We start from the raw sequence: 27,174 nt of genomic DNA, 5'->3' as shown, positions 1-27,174 counted from the left end.
AAATTCAAAAAATTCAAAAAAATTCAAGATAGAAAGCTTTTGTGTGTACATAGCTGTACATTTTTTGATGCATGCTTGTTGTTAATACTGAACTGTGGTGACATCCTAATGCTCTGGCAGAGAGTAAACTTAATAAATGGGGACACAGAACTTCAAGACAAATCATTTGTAGCGATTCAACAGACCCAGCAGTTGGGCAAAACACAGCTTGTCTTGAGGGGTTCATGAGACACTCATCTTTAAATTATTTTACATAAGTAATTTTAATACTTAATACTACAAAGATTCATGTAAGATTCTATACTTCATGCAATTATAGAAAAAATTCAGTGTACATGGGCAATGAGCGTGGTGAAGTACAAAGTGAGGAAATGTCTATGGAGATTCTCACTCATCTAAGTCATGGTTGTTCCAAAGGTGCTGTTTAAAAGTATTTTTTTTAGTTCTTCTTCAGCAGAACTGAAGAAACTTCTTGGATGAGAAGTAAAATGTTTTCAAGGAAAAACTCCAAGAAAGTCCAGCTGCCTTTTGAACAGCATATTTGGGACTACAAAGTGGGGATTATGGATCTTCAATGTCCTCTCTGCCACTACTGCTTTCAAGTGGGGAATAGGAGAAATGATGCAGGTATATAAATGATACATATCTAATGTTTTGTTGAGTATTTTTTAAGATATATTTTTCTATGCCAACATGGTGGGATGCAGGACCAACAGACTCAGTGCTGATTTTTTATTTGTTGATTTTCTAATAAGATCTCACAGAAGCCAGGTGCTTTATTATCCCAAAAGCAGGACCTGGGGTTAATAGGCCATAAATTTACCAAGCAATAATATTTCAATGTTTTATGCTATGACTTCCTGGAGTCATGTTTCTTTAGAGCATTGTGGTACAGGTTTTATTCATTGTATATTGCACAACATTTTCATCCTATCATCTTCTGAAAGACAGCATGTGTTCCTTACTCTGTTGAGAATAGCTGAATATAGTCCTACAGCAATATGTTGTGTCTTATTGATCATCCAGCCAGTGATTAACTTCCCAGTTCTGGAGGCAAGAAAATATCTTCAGGACCTACACTGATCTTGGGGGCGTGTCAATTTATGGTTATGATTCTCCATTTTCGGAGATTGGAGCTGTTCCTCTCCTAAAACCTCCCTCATCCACTTGATTGCTGCCACATTGCATGGAGCATGCTATCACTAAGCTATATCAAAAATTTAAAAATATTATGGTATAACAAAAACACTAGGCAATGAGATTTTTGGCAGAAATATCACTGCCTTTACAGCATATGGAAATGAAGAATCCGAATGAATACTACTTAATTCCTATTCACCATTTTACCAACAATAGTTTCCAGTTCATTCAGCAACAAAAGGCTATTACTGTTTTCATATTCCACTGCCTTTAGAATAACAGGCCCAATAGTTCTTTCCATTATATCAATTTATATTAGCTTATGGGGGGAATTCACGTGTTAATGCACTGAGTTTAAAGATAACTGGGAACGATCACACAGTGCAGGAAAGGCACTGAATTCTTTCTTTCCAAGTGCTTCTCTGCAGCAGTGTGCCTCATATGGCCTTTACAATTTGACACTGAAAAGCAAACCAGAGGTGGCTGATGATGACAGAGACATCTGCACACAAAAGCGAACATTTGTTTAAGTTAGCCAGCAAAAGATAGAATTTAATTCCTCTAAAGAGCTAAAATGGTTAAATGAAGAGCTTGAGTTTGTTTTCAAACACACTATTTGATGAGTCTGGATAGAGAGCTGAATCTGTCTGTGGTTAGCAGGCAGCCACGTGTAAACAGTTTCCAGATGGCAATTCAGAAGATGCTAGCATCCTGCCCTTTACCTCCTACTCTCCCAGGAACCCACCAATCAGCTCTTTGGCAGGCTGCAAGGAGGTGCTGTCAGGCTGGGGCAATGCTTTCTTGGCTGGCTATGGCCGTATAGCCACAGGGCATAACCATAGATATAGCTGGGTAGAATATTTACTTATTTATTTATATTTCACATTTCTGAACCGCTCATTCTCCCTCAAAGAGGGAATAGCCAGAGGTATTATCATACAGTACAAACATACCCTCCTCTTCCACACAATGGGCTAAGGAAGGCTGTGTCACACATGTTTTTATGTATTCATGGACGCTTACACACAAATACTGGGAACCTTGGAGGAGAATTAGTTTTGCAGACAGGGTGTGAAGAATAGAGAACTGATGATGAAGCATCAGCTAGATAGGTTTTATGGCTGCTCTCACATCATTTGGGATTTTGCTCAAGACCATGATCTAACAATGCTAAGTGTAAGGGGATGACACTGGAAAACTGGCTCTGGAGTTTGTAGGGCTTTCGATGAAGTCAGTAAACATGAAACAAAATAAGAGAGAGTTGGAGTTGCTATGCAGCTGTTTGGGAACCCTGGCTCTGGCTGCAGTCTTTTGCTCACACTCTTACGTAAGGCACAAAAACTTGAAGATGTCTGTTTCAGGACCAGTTTGGCTGCACATGAAAAAAATCTAAGTTCATAAAGCAGAGGCTGTTCTGCCTGCCAAGCTTCCACAATATAATAATGTTGTCCTGTTTTCTATAGGTTAAGCTGCACTTCAAATATGTAAACTTGCAAACATACTAGAAGAAAGATGCATGGATGCGGTTCACATCTTATGGAAGAAATAACTTCTCTGTTCTGAGAAAGAGCACATACAGTCAGCATTCCCTTTTCAAATATCCAGAGATATGTGACTGACTTTTCCCAAAATATATTTTAGAGAATAAGTGCCATTTCCTCTTTTCGTGAGCTCTGTAACAGAATAAAATGACCTGAGAGGCCTTCTTATGCAACAACCAAAGCCTGCATTAGGAAAGCAGAATATTCTAAACAACCACCACACTGGAATCATGTACCATTGTTGTCACTCAAGCCCAGGTTGTCTAGAGCAGCTTTCACAGTGTGGAAAGGGGAAGATGAAAGAAGCGATTAAGGAATCTTCAAATTCCATGGGCAAACTCTGAACTATCTATTCCCCCCAACTTATCCCTGGGACCTCAAACCAGATTGAACTTCCTTCTTCCTCTAAGCCATTACTTCACTGGGCTTCTTCAAGATAAAGCTCCTTTTGAGGTTTTGCTATATTATTGTCTTTCCAGTCATGAAAACTGCTATTCTGTCATTTTGCTGGAGACCTGGGAGCAATAAAGAGCCAGTGTGGTCTACTAGTGAAGGCACCAGGCGACAAACCAGGAGACTGTGAGTTCTAGTCCTGCTTTAGGCATGAAAATCGGCTGGGTGATTTAGGCAGGCCACTCTCAGCCTAACTCACCTCACAGGGTTGTTGTGGGGAAAATGGGAGGCAGCAGGTGTACTAGGTATGTTCACTGCCTTGAGTTATTTATAAAAATAATAAAAGTGGGATCATTTTTTTAAAAAAAAAGTCTCAGTAGTATTGTAACTTTCTTGGAATATTTTAAGAGAATAGTTTTCACTTGAGCTGGCTTCACAGCATTTTTACTTGGACTGGGAAGATACCGGTAGTTCTTAAAAATCTTAATTCTCAATGCCTTGCTGTTTTCTGTCCTTGAGGACAGACCAAAGCTAAATCAGCTGCAATTGTCTTCTCCATTGAAATGATCCTGGGAATGATTAACTGCAGCCACTAGTGGACCAAAGAGACTGTTGTGTGGCGGAAATGGGCAGGGCTTCTTCCAGAAGTTCCATCCCACATAATCATCTATCTGGTGGGAAACCTGGCCCTTGGAGCAGATTCACAGCTTTCTACCCTAACCGTACTCAGATGTCTTCCTTGTATTGCATGTGATTTGGCTCTCTGCAGTCTCCACACTTGGCTCTAAAAAAATTAATACAGGTAATTCTCAAGTTACGAATGTAATAGAACCTGCTAGTTACATTCATAACCTGAGGATTTGTTTGATTGAATCACGTTAAATAAACGTGATCATGCTTTCCCTAACGCATTTGCTAATCAGGTTCACAGGTTGTTAAAGGCACATGAGGTATCTCAGGGTAGGGAAGACCATGTGGGGGGGGCTGGTACTGGAACAAGCCACCCAAGGCCTCCCCCTATCCACTGAGATACCTCATGCTCCACTGGGGTCCCCACAATTGCTTCCTCCCCTCATCTGGCCCCCCAGGTCACTAAAGAACTGGGCCTGCTTTGCTAGCCTCCCTGTTTAGTCCTTCCCACCCTGATGGATTACTTACTTTTTGAAGATCTCCAACGCTCCAGAAGAGGCTGGCACACTGGCAGAGAAGTTGAAGTGTTTTATTCAGACTATGGCAAAGCTGTAAGCACGTGAAATCTAAGGAAAAATTTTTTGCCAGCCTCTGAGTAAAAGACTTTGGCTGGGGGCCATGTGACCAACAGGCCTCTGGTAGTAGAAAAGGCCTGGGCAGGGCCTCCTGCTTCAGGACAGCTTCAGGGATTGGGGCAGCAGCAGCAACAGCCAATCAACAAAGAGCTTGCTTCCTTTGTCTCATTGGGCTGAACTGCAAGCTCCTCACTGATTGGATACTGCTGCCGCCTCAATCCTTGAAGCTGCTCATTCGAACTAGCCAATCAGCAGCAAGTAGGAGGCTGCTTGGAACCCAACCTGAGCCCAACCTAAACCTGCAGGCCCTCAGGGTGGAGAGAAATAGGCAGGGGGCATGTTGTGGTCGGTCGGTTGTAAAGGCGAATGACCACTGTGTTGCTGCAACATGCGTAACTTCGGGATGGGGTTGTAATAAATACTTCTTTTGGGGGGGAGGGGTGTCATAATTTTGAACAGTTGCTAACTGAACTGTTGTAACTCAAGGAATAACCATATGTGTGAGGGTGGCAATCAATCTTCTTTTGGACCTTCAAAACAGAGGACTGTAAAATACAATACGGAGCATACTGAAGTAATGAAAGATGCTAGCTACTTTTTCTTGGATTCAGTTCAACCCCACCAATCTTTTGATTTCTAAATACACAGGAGTTGCAAGTTCTCTGGCTTTTTCTGCTCCGGACGACAGAACCTCCTCCAGGTAAGATTTGTCTTCTTTTAGTCTCTTGAACTCATTCCTAACTGGTGCAAGTTTTTCAATGACCGCTTCAGCCACCACAGCCTTGTAATGGGCCGTATCCAGGCCAATACTCTGCTGTACCACTTCCTCTGTGCTGAGTCCTGCTGCAGCAGAGTGAATAGCCACAAGATTGGAGACTCCTAGGCGGTGTTCAGGATCATAGGTCACTTCAGAGGTAAAGTCTGTGACAGCCTTGCGAAATTTCAGTTTTATCTCCTCAGGACTATCGGTGATACCCACTGTGGCTAATTTATGAGAGTCTGATTTTGACATCTTCGATGTGGGATCTCTGAGAGACTTCACTTTTTTGGCTGGGTCTAGAATCAGAAGAAAATAGGAAATTACAACCTGTACATACTATAGGAAAAGAGCCATTTTAGTCTAGTATAGCCTCAAATCAGAAAGAGTCTGGTAGCATCTTTTAAGACTCACCAATTTTAATTTTAAGTCACAAACTTTTGTGAGCTGCAACTCACTTCATCAGATGCAGAGTGGCTGGATGATCCTGAGATGCAGACTACCAAGCTACTCTCTAGATCTGACAGGCAGCCTTTTATATAGCTTTTGTGGCCTTGCAAATATTTTTCCAGTTGGAATGATGACATATGTTTGTTTCAGACTGCCAAAAAGATTCATTGTTGACTTTTCTTTTCTTTGATAGTTGCCCAATCCTCCTCCTCCCATCCAAAACATATTGATATTATTCAACCAGCAGCTCCTTATGCTTTTTGCTATTCTTCTTACTCACTTAAAAGGGCTTTGGGTACTGGAAAGAACTCCCCATATTTCTTATTGAAGTGGCGGGCTGTATCTTGAGTCAGCTCCAAGTGGAGGATTTGATCTTCTCCAACAGGAACATGTGTTGACCTTTCAAATGAAGAAGAAAACTGTGTCATCTTATCTGCTTACTTCAAATTCCTTCAGAAAACTGAAGAATGAGTGCTAACAAAAACAATTAGATTTGCTGGTAGATACAGAAGCTGGAGCAGAAGGAAATTTTATTTTATTCTCCTTCCAAACTTTCAGCAGTACTCTCCATAAGATCTGCTACAGAGAACCTCACATTTCGTAAGGTGGAGGGCAAGGGATCTGCTCCATGGATGGTTCCATTCTCTTGGGAGGAGGTGAGTGCTCTCAATAATTCAGTTGTATCTTTTCTCTGACACATTATATTACAGGCATTCCATCTGCAAATAGGGAAATTATCATTCTTACTTGTAGAGAAGAATATCTGCCGCTTGAAGGACAGGATAGGTAAAGAGCCCAACTGTTCCTCCGCTGGTCTGACTGGCCTTCTTAAGCTAGTGGTAGAAAAATAACACAAACTTGATTAATCTCTTTATTATTTGATCTTGGATAAAATAGTCATAATTAGGCCAGGTTGTCCCCCCCCCATAAATTAAGAAATTGCTTATTTATTTATAGATCAGAAGATCATATACATCAGGGGTCCCCAGCCCCCGGTCTGTGGACTGGCACCGGTCCACAACATGCCAGCAAGCGGGCCGCACAAACAAGCAAAGCTCCATCCTCGGGATACAGGCGGTATTCAAAACCATATCCTCTCTGATCCACGGAAAAACCTTTCTTCGTGGCACCGGTCCATGGTGCCCGTTGGGGACCTCTGATATACATGATTTATAAGAATACTGTCCAAAATCAGAAGATCAATCAAACAAATTCTTTAAAGTAAAGGAGCAACCTACAAAAAATACAATAAAAAGAATCTGGCACATAAAGGATTTGAATACTGTATTCAGTGATCTCTGCCCCATGATCAAGGATTCCCATTTCTTCTTTATGTTTATACACAGGCAGAAGAATGGGTTAATGCAGTGAAGAATGGGCTATTGAGGCGATGGAGGAGAACCTTCCTAGACAGGTCACCTTTGTCTTCTCAAAAGGAACCTTACCTTCCACTGGGGAAAATGTTCCAGACGTGGGATGCCTATCAAACACCCTAAGACCCAGCTAAGTTGAGCATGTTCAGGCACCTGAAACAAATGATATACAAAAATAAGTACATTGTATTTTTATAAAATCTCAGCACCAGTTGGAAATATCCTTCCAAATAAGGGCAAGGATTTTATATATTTTTCATGTATTGGGTTATTTTAGCTCCCAAAAATATATTCTATGCTAAATTTGCTGGTAATTATAACTTGCCTTACTTGTATATCACATCAAAAATAGTAAAAGTAATATTTGACTTTAAACCATTCATTTAGCATCCATTCAAAGTTACAATGGCACTGAAAAACTGACTTACAACCGGTACTTATACTTATGACTTTTACAGCATTCCCATGGTCCCATGATCAAAATTTAGGCCCCTGGCAACTAGCAAAGTCAATAAGGAAAACTGGATTTGTTTAATGGTCATGTGATTCACTTAACAACTGCAGTGATTCACTTAATAACTCTAGCAAAAAAAAATTGGACATGATTGCCTTACTTAGCAATGGAAATTGTGGTTTTATCCAACCATAATCATTAAGTCAAGGACTATCTGTAAAGAGATACATAGGAGAAAATTAACATACAGAAGAAGAGTGCTAATAAATGCCTCAAAGTCATAGCATTTTCTTATCTATGGAATCTGAATCTGGCCAACACTGCCCAGCAAGTCTATTCAATTTCGTAAATCTTTAAACTTAAGTTTTACCACCCGCAGAATCATAGGATATCAAGTCCAATTTCCTTCTCAGTGCAGAAATCCAACATAAAACACTCTAAACAAAAAGCTGTCTAGTTTTACCAGAATACATCTATTAAATACAAGTCTACCACTCAGGGTAACTAGTTCCATTGTCAAACTGTTGTTACTTTTAAGCTCTGGAACGAACTACCCCCCGAGATCCGGATTATTCCGGATCTCCTTACTTTCCGCCGCGCCCTCAAGACATGGCTTTTCCAACAAGCGGGCCTGGCCTAGGGAGGATTTTTAAACTGGGTTTTAGAAATTTTAATTATCACAACACAAAAATTTTGGTTTTAATTTGGTTTTATTCGGTGGGGTGTGTGGGTCTTTCTCTGTTTTAATAATGTTGTGAGCCGCCCTGAGTCCTTCGGGAGAAGGGCGGGATATAAATTGGAATAATAAAAAAAATAAAATAAAAAATAATATGATTTTTAAACCTGCTATACATACAATTGCCATACCATTCAGATCACACTTGACTAATTTGCTAATTATCATGCCAAATGCTCTGCTGATTTAATTCATTGGTCTCTGTTTCCTCTTACAAATTTGATAATTCCTTGGGGAACTTTATATTGGTCCCTAGAAAGAGGACTATCTTTCTCACCAGAATTTTCTTCCCATGGATGGAAACAGCAATTTTACGGACAAGAAGTAGCTATACTGAGGTGGGGGGGTGGGGAGGAGGAAAGGAATAGAACAAAGTTAGTTTGGATCAGATATATTGTAGGAGTAAGATAGGGATAACGTTTCTGGTAATGAAAAGAAAAAAAAATATCTTGAATCAAGTTCGTCTCTTGGTCAAACATATTCAAGACCTATCCAAGTGGAAGTTTTGGATAGCAATAAAAAAGTGATTTGCTTCCAAGATGTTTTTGACTTTCTAGTCTAACCTACAACCGTGTGGTTGTAGGTGTTTGATAAAGGTATTTGTGAAAAAGGTTTTAGATCAATTAATTTCAAAATGACTATGAGTCTGCAATATTAATATGGGTGCAAAAAGTTAAACGCCATTTTAGTGACACCAACAGAAATAATCATTCTACTTTAAGAAAGATGTAGGCAAATTAGAACAGGTTCAGAGAGGGGTACTGGGGAAGAGCAGAGAACTAGAAATTCTAGAAATTAGAAACTAGAAATTAAAACTACACTTGATTCAGAAATTCAATTTTATTCTTAATAGCTTTTCTAATAGTAGATAAGACTAATATTAAGAATCAAAAATACAGCAATCCCTATCAAATATACAGATTTCATATCTTCCTCAAACAATGTATCATTCAGATTTTGATTTGATTTTTAATGCCTAACCCATTAATAAAAGATCAAAAGGATGAGTGCAAGGGCCTCTGGGATACCATCCTAAAGGCTACAGAATTCTGTTCTCTGAGGTTGGAGAAAGAACTCCCAACTCTGAAGGGCAAAGATAAGAATCCCAATCCCATCATTCTCCAAGGCTGACTATGAAAGTAAGGCTTGTCAAAGTTTTCAACTTTCAACTTCCAACACATTAGGGGTGCTCAAAAGTTGTGATATGCCTTGGGGATTGTAAAGATATTTTGGTTACTTTAATATAATTTAGATGTGCTTGGTAAATAACTACTAGAAACTACCCAGCAGCCAGCCTTGCAAGAAACATATTTCCAAAAGTGCTTGAAAAGTCGGAACAAGTGAACAGTTCTTTTGTGATCCCTGTTGTAAATTCACGAGTGACAATCTTGGAACAAGATCCAGGAGAGCTGGGATCAAGCCAAAAACATCTCTTGGTAGAGGAAAGCTAGATGTCAAAGAGACTTTCACTGTGAAACTTGACAAACTGACATTCTCAACTGCGAAGTCAAATTGTTCTGTGTGTCGAATTCCGCTGCCCTGCTGGCTGCAAAAAAGAAGCTCACATTAACTATACCTACCCTAAGGATATGAAGATACTACTGAAAGAACTTGCTTTTGTTAAAGGGCAGAGAGACAAGGCTGGTTCTTTTGGATCACACCAGATTGGTTTGCCAGATGTGCCTGAGCAGAAACAACTAATCAAAAGGCAAAAGCTGCAAGACGATGAGAGACAAAGGCTTGCTAAATATAAGCAGAGAAGTATTCCAGACATTTCGATACTGACAAATGAAGTAATTATCTCTTATGATGAAAATGAAGGACAGACGACTGATGATGAAGATGAAGAGGAATATGATGGAATTTATGAAGAGGTCTTAGGCCAAACACACATCTCCTCTACTGTTGTAAGGATCTCTGTACTGATCAAGATGGATATAGGATCACACAGGCAATAAGGACAGAAGTTCCCACAGATCTGGCTCTTCTGCAAATTGGCCCCGTAAGCCATTCACGCTGGTTGACAACTGCAAATAGGCTTTGTCGAATATGGGTTTCAAAACATGGCTTTAAAGACAAAAATGTCCGAAACGTAAGAATGATAGAGGAATACAACGTTGGGGTGTTACTACCCTTGCTGGTTCAACATCAAAGTAAAACATTCCTGGATTGAAAGCCCACGTCATGTGTTGTTCCAGCTGCAGCAAGTTGCACTGCAAAAGAAGGCTATAGTAGATGCTGTTTTGCCAACCATTCAGCGCTCAGCATGGTATGGTTTCAGTGAAATGATAATCCAGACACTCTTGTGTTCAGATGACATTCAAGAGACAAGAGCTGATGTGCAAAAATCATTGACTTGAGGGGTACAGAAGATTACACGCTGGGAGATTTTTCTGTATGTGCAAGAAAATGCCAGAGCATTCACTCTGCTGGAGCTGATTGACTGGTCTGAAGATGTGTATGAGCCACCTGTGACGTGCAAACTGACCACAACGGAAATAAAGAAGGTCATTGACGAACCAATGGAAGTACCACAGTGGCCCTGTCATGCCCAATCAACAGGGAGATACGTGAAACAGGTCACAGAGGCAGCAAGCAGTGGTATACACATGAAAAACATGAGGGTTATACCAAAGGCCAAGAAACAAATCAGCGGCTGATGTTGAAGAATGAAGAAGAAAACAAGACTTGATGAAACTCGCTTAAACATTTCTGTAATTCAGATAATTGCTTTCTGATGTTAGTTTATGATTGCATGGATTATTTTTTGCTTAGCTAGATAAGATCCATGCAGAAAAAAACTTTAATTTTTGTAGCACAAGCTTTAATTTTGTGAAGATAACATTATCAGTATTTGGGTTACAAGAGACTTTTGTGGGGTATATGATCAGATATGGATTTACCAAGCTAAACATTGTGCAATTGCAAAAATAACAGCAGATTTGCATTCTTGGTGTAAAAACACATATTTTTGGAACCCCTCATTGAAAAAAAATGCAAAAATTAATTTTCACCCCATTCAATGACACGCCCTAACTGTGAAAGGAAGTTGGGCAGAGTGCAGATGAGAAGCCAGTTTAGGCTGTTGGATCCTAAACCATTCTGGCTGTCTCCTTCTCCACCTAAATAAGACATTTAGAGCAAGCTTGGAGCTTAAAAGCATTTCCCAATGTGTACCTAGATTGGTCTTTGACCTTGATATACAAACAGACAAAACTACTATTTTATATTTTTGCTATCTTCCCTCTTATCAGAAATCAACCAGTTTAGCCTCATATCAAAACAGCCAGAATCAAAGGGAAGCTTGTGATAAGTATACTTATTCTTCTGGAAATCTTTCCTGCAGCAAAGCTGCAAATATGTAGAAGTATTATAAAGTATTATAAATTCCACTATAATTTACCCAGCTGAATTTGCTGAAGATGTGATCATCCAAAATCGCATCTCCTATTGATCTCCAGAGCTCTGACTAAGTATCAATTAGCACCTAGATCTGATTTGTAAAGTGTATTTCTATTGAATATACTTTCTTTCTATATTCATTTGATATTGCTATATTGCTATTCACAATATTTCAATTTTATTTGGTCAAAACAGGGTATAGTTGATTTTCTGAAATAATAATAACAACCAACAATAACAACAATCAACTACCCTTTGGGTAAAATTAGTTTTGAGACTATTTCTTGATTATTTGTCTTCCAGGACAAGTAACCCTATCTTTTTTCTTTGCTGGTCAACTTTATTTGATCAATGTCTTCCCTTTAACTTTGGATTCTGACTTTAAATTCTCATATATTTTGATAAGTTCTGTTTTCTGTGGGTTACTGTTAATCTAATCTACCTTAAATAGTTTTCTAAGAAACTACATTTTTCAAATAAACTGATTGTTGTATTAATGTTGAATGATTTCACATATGTATCCCTCTGGCAGCTTTTCCAGCTTTTTCCTTTTTAACTCCACCAATGAGATTCAGAGCCAAATAGCAGTTCCAGATCACTCAGAGCCAAACTACCAAAAATCTATGGATAATAGAAACTATGAAACAATTAAATCAAATCTCTGATTATTGGTACTACATTGCCTGACCTTATTAAAAAGACAGTTATTAATAGTCAGAAAAATAGTATGACCTAGCGGCAAGCAAATTAAAATGAAATTCTACAGCTCTGTTTTTGGAAAGAGAAACTCTTCAGCTAGAGAACCATATTTGTGTCAATTTGAATCTGCAATCAAAAGCAGGAGCTCAAACAGCTCTGTGAAACTCTGTGCAGAAGCTGTCATTCTGTGTACAAGAGTATTTTTGATTGGCTTCGGTCATATATCAATACAGAGCTAATTAATTTTGAAAAAGAAAACAAATCTGGCATATTAATTCTAAGAAAGAGAACTATTTCATTTCTTGTAAAAATGATTGAATGAGCAAAGAATATTAATATCGAATAAAGAAGATCCAATCGGACTTATCCATAAACTCTACTAAGCGTATTTTAGCCAGGTTGTATTAGAATGGTTTTGTTGATTAGAGTGTGTTTTGTCTCCCACTGGTTCTTTTCTCTCTTCTCTTCTAAGACAGTGTTAATTTCAAATCAAATATTTCAAAAGATTCTTTCCTGATATGTTCTAGTTCTCTTTTGATGTTTGCCATTTCTCTTGGGAGATTTTTAATTATTTTAACTATTGCAACTGGTCTTGAGTTTTTGTTTTGTTTTGATGAAGTTGTTGGACTGCCACATTAGGGACTAGATTTATTACCGTTGGAACTATCTCTGCTTTCTTTTGCCAAAGTCATTCCGCTTCTCTTTACAAGTCTACGTATTTTGAGATTTTCTCCAGTTCTTTTTCTTCTATTATGCTATTATTACTACCGCCACGTCCACTATTCGTTTTTTTTCTTATTATTATCATTATTAAATAAACATTAGGACCCATTAAAATTTTGATATGTCCCAAATCAAAAAAGCTCCTCATAAAGACAGAGAGTTTTGAAAACTTTTTTCAGGCAAGGTGTCTATTCTGCCTTGACTTGCCAAATTGCATATCTTGGAATTATGGCACTGAAAAGAAAGCACTGGGAGCCTTCGGTTTGTAGAGGCAATCAATGAACACCAGATATAAGATCAAGAGGTTCTGTGGCCACTTGGGTCAGGACTAAAGCCAGAACAATAAAATTCACCCCAATGCAGGTATTTTGCAAATTATTTCACTGGCACAAAACATTCCTGTTCATTCTGTACCTATTTACTTTGGGCAGAACCCTACCATTAAATCAATGTTCATGCGGAGAATTATATGCTTTAAGGGAAGGGAAGAGAAGGGAAGGGAAAAGGCAATAAGCAAATGAAAATATTACTATGTTATTTCAATGCAAGATTGAGAAGCATTGCAACTGAGAAGCATGCTCGCAGTCTTCAATATAATTTGTTATATTCTACACATAGAGGAAAAATACCATGTTGCACTTAGCTTGTGTAAATATATTGCACTAAATCATGTAATTAATTTGGTTCTGGCTTATCACATTATATAACTAATGGTTTATGGCTCCATGTGTTATGTAGACTGAGTCCTACTGCAGCTTAATCAACAAATTTTGGTAATAGTAATCACAATTCACACAGACTGGGTTTCAGTTTTAAGTCTCCCACCCTCAGTGTGTCTGTTCTCTTCATGCACTTGAGGTTCTCATTCCTTGAACTCTGCCTGAATGGTGCGGAACCTCCTCTTTACAAATTTTACTCCAAAGTTCATAAATAATGCACAATATTTTAAATTCTCCTTCCTGCCTTTGCTGCTGTTATTGTCAGCACCAATTATTTTCCCTCCAGATCCCAGAGATGCTGATGCTATGCTAAAGCTACAACAAGCATACTCTTCCTATTCCTTCTTTGGACCATTGCAATTTAACACTACAATGGAACTCCTTTTTTCTTTTCCTCTACACCGCTGCACAAGTATTCAAACCATAAAAGTTCAGCCTCACAATAATTTTTTTTCTTGTATTCTCACTTCCCGATTTAAGTCTCTAATGCAGGGCTATAAACGAAGCAAGATGAACACTCTAATGCATAGTTACCGGCTCTTTAATTCCAAAGATTCTAACTGGCCAAAATGTTTATTCTTTGTTAGTGAGCCCAGAAATAGCTCTCCTAAAAGACTGATAATCTTTCCTGTCTATTTTTCATAAGAAACACCTTCTGGATTATTCAAAATTAGCATTGATTGTTGATGTAGATATGTGGCTAACAGCATAAAGACATGTTTATAGTATGACCCAGACTCTAGAGAAACCATGAAGAAACCTCCAGAGGAGGAGACTGACCTGGGACTGCTGGAAAAGGAAGCATCTTTGTGGGTTTATGCCACAGGCCAGGAGAACAGCAGTGATGTCTAGGATGCTTTCACGTAAAACAGCTGGCTCTCTTGGTATGGTGAGGGAGTGGAGGTCCACAATGCTGTATAATACAGAACTACATTCTTCCTGTAGCTTCACCCAGCTTGTGATGACGCCAAAATAATTACCCAGGTGAGGAATCCCGGTTGGCTGAATTCCTGAGAATATTCTTTTCAGACCTTTGTTCTGTAAGAAAACCATAACCATAGATTTAGATATAGGTAAATTATCACTGATAGCTCAGATACAGTTATGCAGATTTGCTCTTCTTCCCATAAAGCTCAGATGAATCCAACAAGTTTGGGGAGCAGCACAACTTGAGGAAGGTCACAATGGCTGCCCATTAAATACCACTTTATACTAAAAGGCTACTCTCACAAACAGTTTAAATCTAAGCTTTTCCAGCAAAGTAAACAAAATCCCATACAGTAATTAATCCTAATATTGTATAATCACTGCTTTCATTTTTTCTTTTGCAAATTTTATTAATTTTCAAATAAACATATAAACAAATAATACAAATGTGGTGCATTTCATTAAAAAACAAAAAGGAAAACCTAGTCAATATATTTTCAGAAATGATCGGCAGTCCCCCCCCTGCATCCACCCTCACTCCTTCAACCTTCCTACCTACTTCCCTCTTCCTTCCTCCCCTCCTACCCACACCTCTCCCCTCCTTCCTCCTTTCCAACTATCCTACACATCCCATCACCTTCTTTTCCACATCCTTCGGATGCAGTTTAGGGGTACTAGCCGATCATCCCCTCTTCTCAAAAAAGGAAAAACCATTACATTATTTTTCTATAACATATAAATACACCAAATTTTATAGAATTCTACCCCTTCATCCCCTTCCCCCCTCCCCCCCCGGACTTCCCAGAACTGAGTACAGGGATAATCACATAGCATCCCAAATCTAAATAAAACTACTCAAACATAATACAAACAAATATTAATATACTTTAACTCTAATCACTGCTTTCATTTTGATCTGAAAGAAAGGTGTTGGAAAAGCAAATCTCCTTTTCTCCTACTCAGATTCTTTCCTTTACATTAAGGTCACGTAATTCTAGAGGCAATTTTTCTTTTGCTGTTTTGTGTATTATAGAAGATAATTACGGTGCTGTATAAAGTAACAATGGACACATGGCTTATAAGAGAAAATGAAAATGATGTACCAGCATTTTTCTTTAGTCACGGATTGGAGTGAAAACAAAATTCCAAGCCCCTGTTGCAAAAAATGTAGTCACACATTATTTATTGCAGATTTCTGAATGCAGAGTGAAATACGTATATTACTGTTCTAAGAAGAAACCTAGTAGAGTAGGCCTGATTCAGATGACCAGCTTGTCCCAGTTCAAATATAGAGGCAAAGATTTCTACTCTAATTGGTTACTATACCTTATGACAGGAATGTTCCTTCCCCTCCAGTCACTGGTTGTGTCCACAGTAGCTATTCTTTCATTCCATGGAATGGTGAAAACTTGGGCTTAATTTTTTTTTTACAAGTTCATTGATAAAACAGTGAAATGATGGACCTGACATTTTTATTTTCTTTTTACAAGTTTATTGATGTAACAGCCAAAGGATAGATATGCCTTTTTTAAAAAAAGAAATAAAGTGAAATTAACAAGAATTCTATCAGCTAAAAGTGAAATTTTGGACTTGTCCTTTAACTGATCAGGAGGGAGAAAAGAAGAATCCATCAATCAGGGAATGTAAGAAATATGGTCCGTACTGAAGATCAGGCCATCACTCTGGTCAAACTGGAAGAAAGCTTGAAATCTAGAAAGGGATTTTTTTTTAAGACAGCTTCATTTTCATCCAATTTACAAACAGAAGATAGGAGTTTAAGGCTGCCATATAGAAAAGACTCAAAAACACTATAAAAGGTCCTTTAGAAAGTTCTGAGAGAAAAAATAACAGTGCAAAATTTCTAATACATGAAATATTGATAGCCTCATCCTATCAACTAGTTATTCAATTTCTTTTTTCCTAACCATCTCATTCTCTGGTTGCCTGGATGTCTTTTAAGCATTACCATCCACTAATTCCTTTGAGAGAAAACCATGCTTGTGGATACTAAATGGAAAGCCTAAAATATGATTGTCTAAACAGAAGTGGATTATTCACTAAGCTTCAAAAAAGAACCTGGGCTATAACATGGTATTAGGCTATTTAAGGAATCAGTTGAAATCATCAATCATCAGTAAGGTCTGACAGTTCCCATCTCTCAAGCTACTTCCTGGGTGGTCGCTTTAACTTTACTTTCCATATTAAATGATGAAGCAAATTTCACATTCACATTAAATTATCACTTTTGCTTTAAAAAGTTATTTAATGTTGAAAAATACATAGCAAAAACTAGAAATGCACTATAAGCTAAAAAGGGCTCTTGCTTCCAAAATCTGCATCCTGGTGCCAAGTTCACCACTTCCAGTAGTAATAGAATTTTTAAAAAACCTCACATTCTTTTAGGATATAGGTTTGCTCTTTAAAAAACCTCCAGGGATTCCATTCATCCAGAAAAATTTGTTTTTACTTCTTCTTTTTTTTTGAACCCATGCCATATCATAAGGTACTTTTGAAACTTAGTTCAATTTCAAAATTTATGTGGCACAGTGAAGTGTTGGAGACCCCATAGCTAAATATAAGGCCCATGTTTTTCATTTAAAAAAATTCAAGTATGTTAATAAATAAAAGTTATAATAAAAGTCATTCAGAGGTATCAGGGCAGGGAATAAAAGTCATTCAGAGGTATCAGGGCAGGGAAGGTCCCTCTCCAAGACAGACTAGATAGCTAGGTGAGATAACGTTATGTACATGGATTAATATAAGCCTCAGAAGAGGGCATTTTCAATTCATGTCCTCTTTTTTATATAAAAAGTCACTTCTGTGTTTTAACAGAAACCTGAACAGGCAGGCAGGGAAAATGGTTCATTAAATATGTAGGATAGCCACACCGTAGCACATTTTTATATATCTATTTTTAAAAAACAATAAAAAAGATTAAGGATGGATCATATTACATGCAGAATTAAAAAGCACATCTAATATACTATGACCCATTATGGATACCTCAACAATGAAACATATTGATAATCTGGAGAGAGTTCAGAGAGAAACCAAAATGATTAGACGCCTGGGAACAACTAAGTTCTGGGAGAAAAGATTAAAACAATTACATATGTAGGGCTTAGCTAAATTACGACATTTTAGGAAACTTGTTTTATTCCCCTCCCAGCCTCTAAGGCTGACCAGTCTCTTAGCAATCTGGGCTGTCAGAATTTGATCTATTGCACTTCAAACATCTCATATACCTCCAAATCAACTGGAAATATTTTTATTTTAAATATTTTCCATGTGCCAGTGTTTAAGGCTGGGAAGAGGTGAAAGTATTACTAGACTTCTAGTAAGAATCTCATTTTCCTCCAAATTACAATCACTACTTCCCCTCAGCCCTTCTCAGAGCTTGGAACCTAAGAAACTCATTCTCGTCTCCATTCAGTATTACCCAAAGACTGCAGCATACATTTATGATAAACATAAATGGCTTTAAGAGGCTATTCCCCATTTCTAAAACATCTGCACCAAAGGTGTCTGTCTCTACCCAGCTTGGAATTTGCTAACAAGAGGGAATTGCAAGCATGGCTGAATTTAAAACTATTTCAAAGAAAGACAGAGGAAGAGGAAATTACTTTTGTTTTAAATTTAATTTGTTATATCACTAGATCGTGTCAAAAAGGGAGGACTAAAGAAAAAATCATAGTGAAACTTTTTTTAGAAATAGATTAAATGACATACCAAGTGATTAACAGCATAGCTTTATTTACATATATTCAGGAGTTCAGTTTCATTTGAATTATATAGATTTGCAGATACAGAGGGCACCTGCAAGTCAGCCAGCCAGAATGGACTTCAATAACAATCCTAGAAGATATATTTCAAAGTGGCTCTATGGTACTACCTCCTGAGGAACAAACTTAGCTAAAAGCACAATGACTAGAATTTCAACAAGATTTAAGAAAGAAGAGGCACATATTAAATTCTAAGATGATTAATGCTGATTACAGAACAGTGAAGATACTGTCAAGGATATGGGCACAACAGGATAATATTTGATTTATATTCTGCCTTCAAAAAAAAATATTCAGGCAGAATACAACATGATCCCTCATCTCATTTCTTCCCTCTCTTTTGAGGTAGTTGGCCCATAGTAATCAAGGGAGCTTGTAAAGCTGAGACTAGACTTGAAGGGGGGGGAGTCCCCATTCCTAGTCCAACACCTTAACCTAGTTCTCTATTACCAAAAAAGGAATAACATCTGCAGTTAAATAAATTGTCTGATATGACAGTAAAACATAAAGGATGTATGTGGCCAACATTTTTGATAAAGTGATGGGATGATGAAGTTTGTTCTTACACTGTTTGTAACATTTTTTCCTTGAGTGGTATATAATTATTGTACACTATTTTTATTTTTGATTCTTCATTAATGAAGGATTCAGGCAGCATGAAGCATTTCATTTTACTGAGAGGAATAAAAGAGAATTCTTGAAACCGTGGTACGAAAGTTATACCTAGCCGATTGGTCTTCTACTATAAGCATTGTTCACTGTTTATCCACCCAGCAAGAGTCAGAAGGCAGCCTAGCAGGGAGTTCAGCCTGGTGTCATGAAATCATGGAGCTGGAATGTGCTTCCCTAAAATGTTGAGGTCAGGCATCAGAGCTGTATACTCAAAAGATCTGGAGTTAGTAAAGGATTAGAGAGAGAAAGAGAGAGGGGAGCTCTGATTGGAGAGAAACATAAACGGCAAGAAATGCAAATTCAGACTAGAACCATTTTTACATGGGAAAATGTCTTCTTAATGCATTTTAGATTCTGAACAGAGTTGCTCGGTCCTTTGGTACAGAGTGGAGAGACAAACAGACAGAGGTTGTAGGGATTTGCAAGAGATTAATTATTGTTCCAGCAGTTTTATATCAATACCATTCACTGTATCTCTTCACCACTTTCTATCCTTACAATCGTTTCCACAATGTTCTTATCTGGTAGATACATTGTCTTTTTTCTTTACTCCTCTCAAGTTCTCTTTGAAGTTCCCATCAACTCCATTTAACCATCACTTTCCTAGTCCTCTCTTGACCTATTCACTCTGCCTTTATGCATTTGTTTTGCAATTCAGTCTTCCTACATTCTCTCCATATGACCAAATCATCTCAACATACTTTTTCCATATTGATCATTAATTTTTATATTTAATTCCCATTCATTCCTGACACTTTACACACATTTCCTAAGTAATGCATTTAATTTATATTTGTTTCTCCAGACATACCCAATTCTCACTTCCATATAACATTATAACATTTTATAATAAAATATTATTTTGGCATTCAGTCTTACAATAAATCACCATATTGTCCACAACCTTTCTATCAGCACCTGTATAGCTTAAAATGTCTCCATCAATTTTTCTATCTGTATTTTACTTTCTACCAAAGTATACAAAATATCTAACTTGCAATTATTCCCTCCATTTTCCCCAGATCCAATTATCTTATTATACTTTTCAGATCTATGTTCTTTGATGTAAAATTAATTGCAAATTATTTGTATTCTCAGCCAAAACAGAATTTTGTACATACCAAAATACATGCACATTCATATCCCCAACCAACACCTCTAACATACTATAAGCATTCCATATACATTAATTCATACCGCGACGGAAAAAAGTATTTGATCCCCTGCTGATTTTGTATGTTTGCCCATTGGCAAAGAAATGATCAGTCTATAATTTTAATGGTAGGTTTATTTTAACAGTGAGACAAAATAACAACAACAACAAATCCAGAAAAACACATTTCAAAAAAGTTATAAATTGATTTGCATTTTAATGAGTGAAATAAGTATTTGATCCCCTATCAATCAGCAAGATTTCTGGCTCCCAGGTGCCTTTTATACAGGTAACAAGCTGAGATTAGGAGCACTCTCTTAAAGGGAGTGCTCTTAATCTCAGCTTGTTACCTGTATAAAAGACACCTGTCCACAGAAGCAATCAATCAATCAGATTCCAAACTCTCCACCATGGCCAAGATCAAAGAGGTATCCAAGGATGTCAGGGACAGGATTGTAGACCTATACAAGGCTGGAATGGGCTACAAGACTATCGTCAAACAGCTTGGTGAGAAGGTGACAACAGTTTGTGTGATTATTCACAAATGGAAGAAACACAAAATAACTGTCAATCTCCCTTGGTCTGGGGCTCCATGCAAGATCTCACCTCGTGGTGTTTCAATAATCATGAGAACAGTGAGGAATCAGCCCAGAACTACATGGGAGGATCTTGTCAATGATCTCAAGGCAGCTGGGACCATAGTCACCAAGAAAACAATTGGTAACACACTGCGCCGTGAAGGACTGAAATCCTGCAATGCCCGCAAGGTCCCCCTGCTCAAGAAAGCACATGTACAGACCCGTCTGAAGTTTGCCAATGAACATCTGAATGATTCAGATGAGAACTAGATGAAAGTATTGTGGTCAGATGAGACCAAAATCAAGCTCTTTGGCATCAATTCAACCCACCGTGTTAGGAGGAGGAGGAATGCTGCCTGTGACCCCTAGAACACCATCCCCACCATCAAACATGGAGATGGAATCATTATGCTTTGGGGGTGTTTTTCTGTTAAGGGGACAGGACAATTTCACACATCAAAGGGATGATGGACTGGGCAATGTACCATCAAATCTTCGGTGAGAACCTCCTTCCCTCAGCAGGACATTGAAAATGGGTCGTGGATGGGTATTCCAGCATGACACACAGCCAAGGCAACAAAGGAGTGGCTCAAGAAGAAGCACATTAAGGTCCTAGAGTGGCCTAGCCAGTCTCCAGACCTTAATCCCATAGAAAATCTGTGGAGGAAGCTGAAGGTTCAAGCTGCCAAACGTCAGCCTCGAAACCTTAATGACTTGGAGAGGATCTGCAAAGAGGAGTGGGACAAAATCCCTCCTGAGATGTGTGCAAACCTGGTGGCCAACTACAAGAAATGTCTGACCTCTGTGATTGCCAACAACCAATAATCACTAACCCAGGCAGGAGATAGGCTCCTTCACACACTTGGGGCCCCGAGCTTTGTCATATAGAACCATGAACATGGAGCCTTTCCTTTGAAAAGTACTAATCAAAATTCTCTATGCCATCACAATTGGCTTGCATTTTGGAATGTTATGCACCCATAACGTGTACCTAAGGAACAGAGCAGGTGAAGAAAACTAATTCTAAATACAGGTGGTGTGTGCTTATGCATGAATGCATGGGAGTGAGGGACAACACAGGAAGAAGGGAGCGAATCACTGCTGACATCTGTGACAAAGAAGATTGATGGTTTCCCTCTCTAGTTTTCCCCACTGTGAAGGCATACAGGGGGTGGGGAAAGGGATGAAGAAGCCGCTATGAAGCTGCTATGCTGGCAGTACAGCAAACTGTTTCTCTTAGACCATTTGAACACTGATTAATGAGGCAGCGGCAGCAGCCCAGGAAACAGAAAAATCCTGCTTAGACTACCCTCTTATTTGCCCTTAACTGTAATTGGAATCACAGAATTCCATATGGTTTTAATGGTTTCTTGGATATGAATTTAAGACAATAAAGCAAAGGCAAATCAGATGATGGGAACTGTCTTACCTTTAATAAAGGTATATATTTTCCAAATTGTACATATTTTCCAAATCATGCTTCAAGATAACAATCAGGCTATTGATGTTGTAATAACAATTTCAACTAAATACTATGAAAAAATCCACTTATTTAGCTGAGAGTAAGCTGAAGTTCTTTTTTTGGCTGGCAAAAATCCTTTGCCTGGTTATTTTTCTTTTGTTTCCTTTCAATCCTAAAAAAGGAACATTGCCTAAATAAACTATCCAAAGAATGAAAATAATGATGGAGCTTTTTATTTGTAAATTATAATGTAATCTATCCAGGAACAGATATTTTCTTGCGAGACAACATTTGGAAAATAAAAAATATACAATTTATTCAACATTATTACACATAAATAAATAAATAAAAATAAACTAGGCATAGTAAAGTGAGGCAATTCATAATTTTTAATCCACTGTTTGAAGAGTATTATAATGCATTAAATGAGAGTTCCTTAACAGAGCCCATAGAGAAGAACAGGAAACATGCAGTAGTTAGAAACGTTTCACAGTTACAGAAATTTTATTTCTTAAACATAATTAAAATTTAACTTTTTTTGTCTTAAATGCAGTAAGGGTGTATGCATATTAAAGATAGTAATTTGCGTAATATAAATTTAAATTTAAATAACTTCACATACAAATATTTATATGAATAAATTGTCACAAACTAGAAACTAAGGCAAACAAAAGTCCAGAAATTTAGGTTTGGTTTATCTACTATCTTTACCCATAGTCTCAATTTAATAGATTGTGAATGTGACATGTAAATCAAGAATGATTTAGCAAGTGAAAAACTGAAGTTTAAATAACATGTCTTCTCACCAAGAGGCCTACATTTATATAGATAGAGCTATACCTTATTATAAAGCATTGTTTTCCGCAATAATCTCAATGCAGAGGTTTCCATCTTGAACTACAATGAAACTACACCCTGAACTCCATCTGAGTGGTGCTAAAAAAGTAAAAATGAAAAGTACTGACAATACAGGCATGAGTTTATTGGAATCATTATCTCTGGTCTCAATCTCATATCCTCTTGCCCCAGGACCTAAGATTTTTTTTTATTCCAGATCCTCATGGCATTACCTTTTGGTTTCATCTCCAGCCAACAACTGAGGCAGTTAAAATCTAACCAGCTGGGTCAATGCAGAGTATATTTGGACAGATAAGCATGCAGGTTTTAGAGCTGGATGCTCTATCTTTGATCACACCTTAATTCTGCAACATTTGGCCCAAAATATTCAATCAAGCCAGGTTCATAAGAACTCCAGAATAAAGTTTCATGGTAGCATGTGAGGCACTGTATCAACTAAAATACAACTTGAACAGTAATAAGAAATATATTTTGGTTTCCCCTTCTCTTCAATTTATATACCAAACTGCTTGTGATCAAAATAAGTTAATTTGGATTGACATCCCACAAATTTAGCCAAAACGTCTGTTATAACACACACTGCTAGAGAGAGGTTTCCTGAGGATGGACTTCAGCACAAGAAGTCTGAAAGCTCAGAAGACTAAACCTCTGGTGCTGGTGACCAACCTAGACTGGATCCTGCAACGTTATCGTGGGACGCATATATTCGCCTTCATTCATCACAACACTGTGCTTTAAGATAGTGCTGCAGACCCTAATTGTTTTGAGGAAGCACTTAAGAACATATAGAATAACAGGATTGGAAGCGACCTTGGAGGTCCTCTAATCCAACTTCCTGGTCGAGCAGGAGACCCTATATCACGCCATCCCTTTTTGAAAACTTTCAGTGATGAAACACTCACTTCTAACTTCTGGAGGTAAGCCATTCCACTGATTAAAAATAAATAAATTTTAATACATCAAATAAATTAATAATGACTTAAAGTAATTACATTAAAATTGAGGTCTTACGTTTTTCCAAAGTGACCTAGACTGCATGCCTAGTGGCTAAAAAAAAATTTAAAAAAATATTTGGGCATGGTTTTTTATTGTTTTTCCAATTATAGCACATACCAAAACTATAAAATCCAAAATGCCTTAAAATCAGCTTTTCTAGAAGGGCACAGCATATTCCATCAGTGTTAAAATTTCATTAGACTAAGGCATATGTGCAACTTTTGTTTGATATTCAGTTGGGATCTTGTAACTCCTTGGCCCCTCTGGAAAGGATTAAATCCAATTTCTTAAGAATTACTCCAAGTGACTCCATGTGTAACTAATGTGGCACTATGGAGAGAATGTTTACTCTGATTAAAATAGAACTGATGCATGGATTTGTATTACTGTCCACTGGTTGAAGGTTTCCCTCCTGCTCCCAGTCCCCAGGCTCTGTTCATTATGGACGATTATGAATCAACAGGGAAAAGAACATCCCTTCAGAAACTATAGTGCTGGGCCACTCTGAGAGATAGACAGTCCAGAAATACGATAGGTAGATAGAGACAGACAGATAGACAGAGCTAAATTTTTCCTTCCCTCTTAGAGGGAAGATTTTAAAATGTTACAATTCTATAATATCTTTGCTGATGCTCCCTAGAGGAAACAAAACAGTTTCACAAATCCTGCTGTGATACCTTTTTATATGACATGGTACACTGAATTAATTACTCCTTTTCCAAGCCATAGTTATATGTGATTGGAAAAGGGATCACTAGTTCCTTTTATTTGTCAGCTCAGAAAATATCTTCAAAACAACAAAACAACAAATTTCTTACAATTGCTATTGGTGTACAACAATTAATTGTTTAGCAATCTTGATCATTTGCTTTTCAAAAGATGATTTGTATTTCCTTTTTTAATGCTCTTCACTTTTTTCTTGATTATTTTAATAAATATGGTATCTTAGTTTGCCTTCCATACTTCATCTTCTTACCATAAATTTAATTTAAACCCATTCTAGTAATACTTTAATTTTGTAGATTCACCTTTGCTTTTAATCTGACTCTACTGGCTGCATTTTATTGTACTATGCTTGACATTTTAGTCTTTGACCACAAGTAAACTTCCTACTCTCCATGCTTAGAGAAGGAATATTCTACAACAATCTAATATCTCAAGAGTTATATAAGAGCCACACAATTTTGGCTTTTAGACCTGCTACAAAGTTTGGAGCCACTTGTAAATTTTAACAAATAAGATGAAAATGGATGATTAATGGATGGAAATCTTAAACTGGATTTAATTTTCATTAAATAATCTGAAATCAAATTTAGAGTTTCTTCTGGCCATAGATACAATACTCTACAGTTGCTAACATAAAAGGCCAGCCCTGATCTCAAAAAGTTGTGCATCATTATTTTATGTTAATTATGACAGAGTATTATTATTTACCCTATAATGCTCAGCAAATTCAAACCACGAAGCACTTCCTGCTGTTCTGTTCATTTTAGAGATATCCAGTTTCCTTATGCTCCCACTACTCATCAGGAAATCAGGACACATATACTAATTTTACACTTTTCTCTATTATTTTCTGACTCTTACCAGTCGTAACATAAAGTTGCCAAGTGCTGTGCAGCCATAAGCAAAATCCTGATGGCTAAGTAGAGACAATCAAAGTTGATACAATTTATGCTCAACTATAAATATCCAGCTATTCAATTTTACAACTTTTGCTGATAACACTTATTCTTTTAGCTTTCTAAGAAGCACAGTACATAGCAGACTTGCAACTTTATTTCTCCATCTTTTAACTCTAAAGTTATCATTTTAATTATTTTAAAATACCTGTACATAATAAACTAGCATATCAGGAAGAAGCTAGCCTAAAATCTGTATATGTGTAAATTCCAAACACCAAATTTATTTTTATTTATTTGCTACATTTACAATCTATCCCTAGGAGTTCAGGGCTCTATATATCCCACTATTTCCTTTGCACCGATATCACGGGCTGGCTTAGTCTGAGAGACGGAGATTGGCCCCCAGTAAGTATAGATGCAATAAAAAAATGAATTTTGTCGAGATAAGTCCAACATACTAAAAATACCCGACACTGGTTTCCACTTCTCTTGGAAAAAGACAGCAGCCGTATTACAAAAGAAGAATTGCGTGGAGGAAGTTGAATACACGAAGGGGGATGCAACCATAACGTGGTTGCCGTTCGGGCTCCAGAGCTGAATTAAATGATCCAGCGCTACGCTGTCCCGGGCGAGGCGACGAAACACTGAGTCAGAATATCATTCTCCTTGTTCGAGGATCGAATTCCCCCCGCCCTCCCGGCCAGACCTCCGCTCTACCTGCACAAGCTGAAGAGTCCGAAGAGCAGAACTGGGCGCTGCCATGTTGGAAGAAGGGACGACGGTCACATGATGCCGCGCATGCGCTGTGATCAACGCCCTCAGCTCTGTCCCAACTTCTCGAGCGCGTCTGTCTTTGAGGGTTTCTGCATCTGGCGTGGATGTCTCTAATGGTGCTTGGAACAGTTCGGAAAGGGCTTGATGTGCAACACCTAATGGATCATAATATCAAATTCGACCCGCAGCAAAATTTTCGGGAAAAAATTGTTTCAATTAAAGCTATCCTTGCGTGTTTTCCCTTTCCTTCTGCCGTCTCTTTCCCCCACTGGAGTGGTCCCCTGATTCTCATGGCCGTCCCTTTCTCGTCTCAGCCTTGACCTTTACCCCCCCTCTCCTTAAGGCACTTTCTTTTTAACTTCTGAAAATACTGAAGTTAAAAGAAGTAGTGATTGACATCTCTCTTGTAATTGTGGCTAATAAACACTGAGAATCAAGCTTGCTACGTAGAAGAGTGCTTCTCAACCTTAGCTATTTTAAGATGTGTGGACTTCCAACTCCTAGAATTCCCTGCCAGCATGCTGGCTGGAGAATTGTGGGAGTCAAAGTCCTCATATCTTAAGGTTCTGCGATATGAGGGTTGTGCAAGATGGACTTTGTAATATTTGAAATATGGGTTTTGTAGTATTGCATTGGCAAACTAACATGGGTTTACTTTTGATTCAGCTTACATCCATGCTATGTGGCCCTCAGAT

General features: G+C 37.9%; 1 protein-coding gene across 1 annotated transcript; it reads right to left on the bottom strand.

Annotated features, from left to right (window-relative positions):
- Window positions 1-4,841: 4,841 nt before the first annotated feature.
- WARS2 (tryptophanyl tRNA synthetase 2, mitochondrial) lies at window positions 4,842-26,487 on the bottom strand. Its single transcript, XM_015814069.1, has 6 exons — window positions 26,423-26,487; window positions 14,433-14,690; window positions 6,992-7,072; window positions 6,294-6,379; window positions 5,827-5,945; window positions 4,842-5,395 (listed from the first exon to the last, which is right to left on the bottom strand). Exons 1-6 carry the CDS (start codon window positions 26,465-26,467, stop codon window positions 4,947-4,949), a joined length of 1,038 nt encoding a protein of 345 aa, XP_015669555.1. The 5' UTR covers window positions 26,468-26,487; the 3' UTR covers window positions 4,842-4,946.
- Between the last annotated feature and the right edge of the window lie 687 nt (window positions 26,488-27,174).

Source organism: Protobothrops mucrosquamatus, unplaced genomic scaffold, assembly GCF_001527695.2.
Source record: "Protobothrops mucrosquamatus isolate PMUCROS unplaced genomic scaffold, P.Mucros_1.0 scaffold212, whole genome shotgun sequence".
NCBI lineage: Eukaryota > Metazoa > Chordata > Lepidosauria > Squamata > Viperidae > Protobothrops > Protobothrops mucrosquamatus.
The sequence above is the reverse complement of the archived record's forward strand: the minus strand, read 5'-3'. Positions and strand labels throughout refer to the sequence as shown.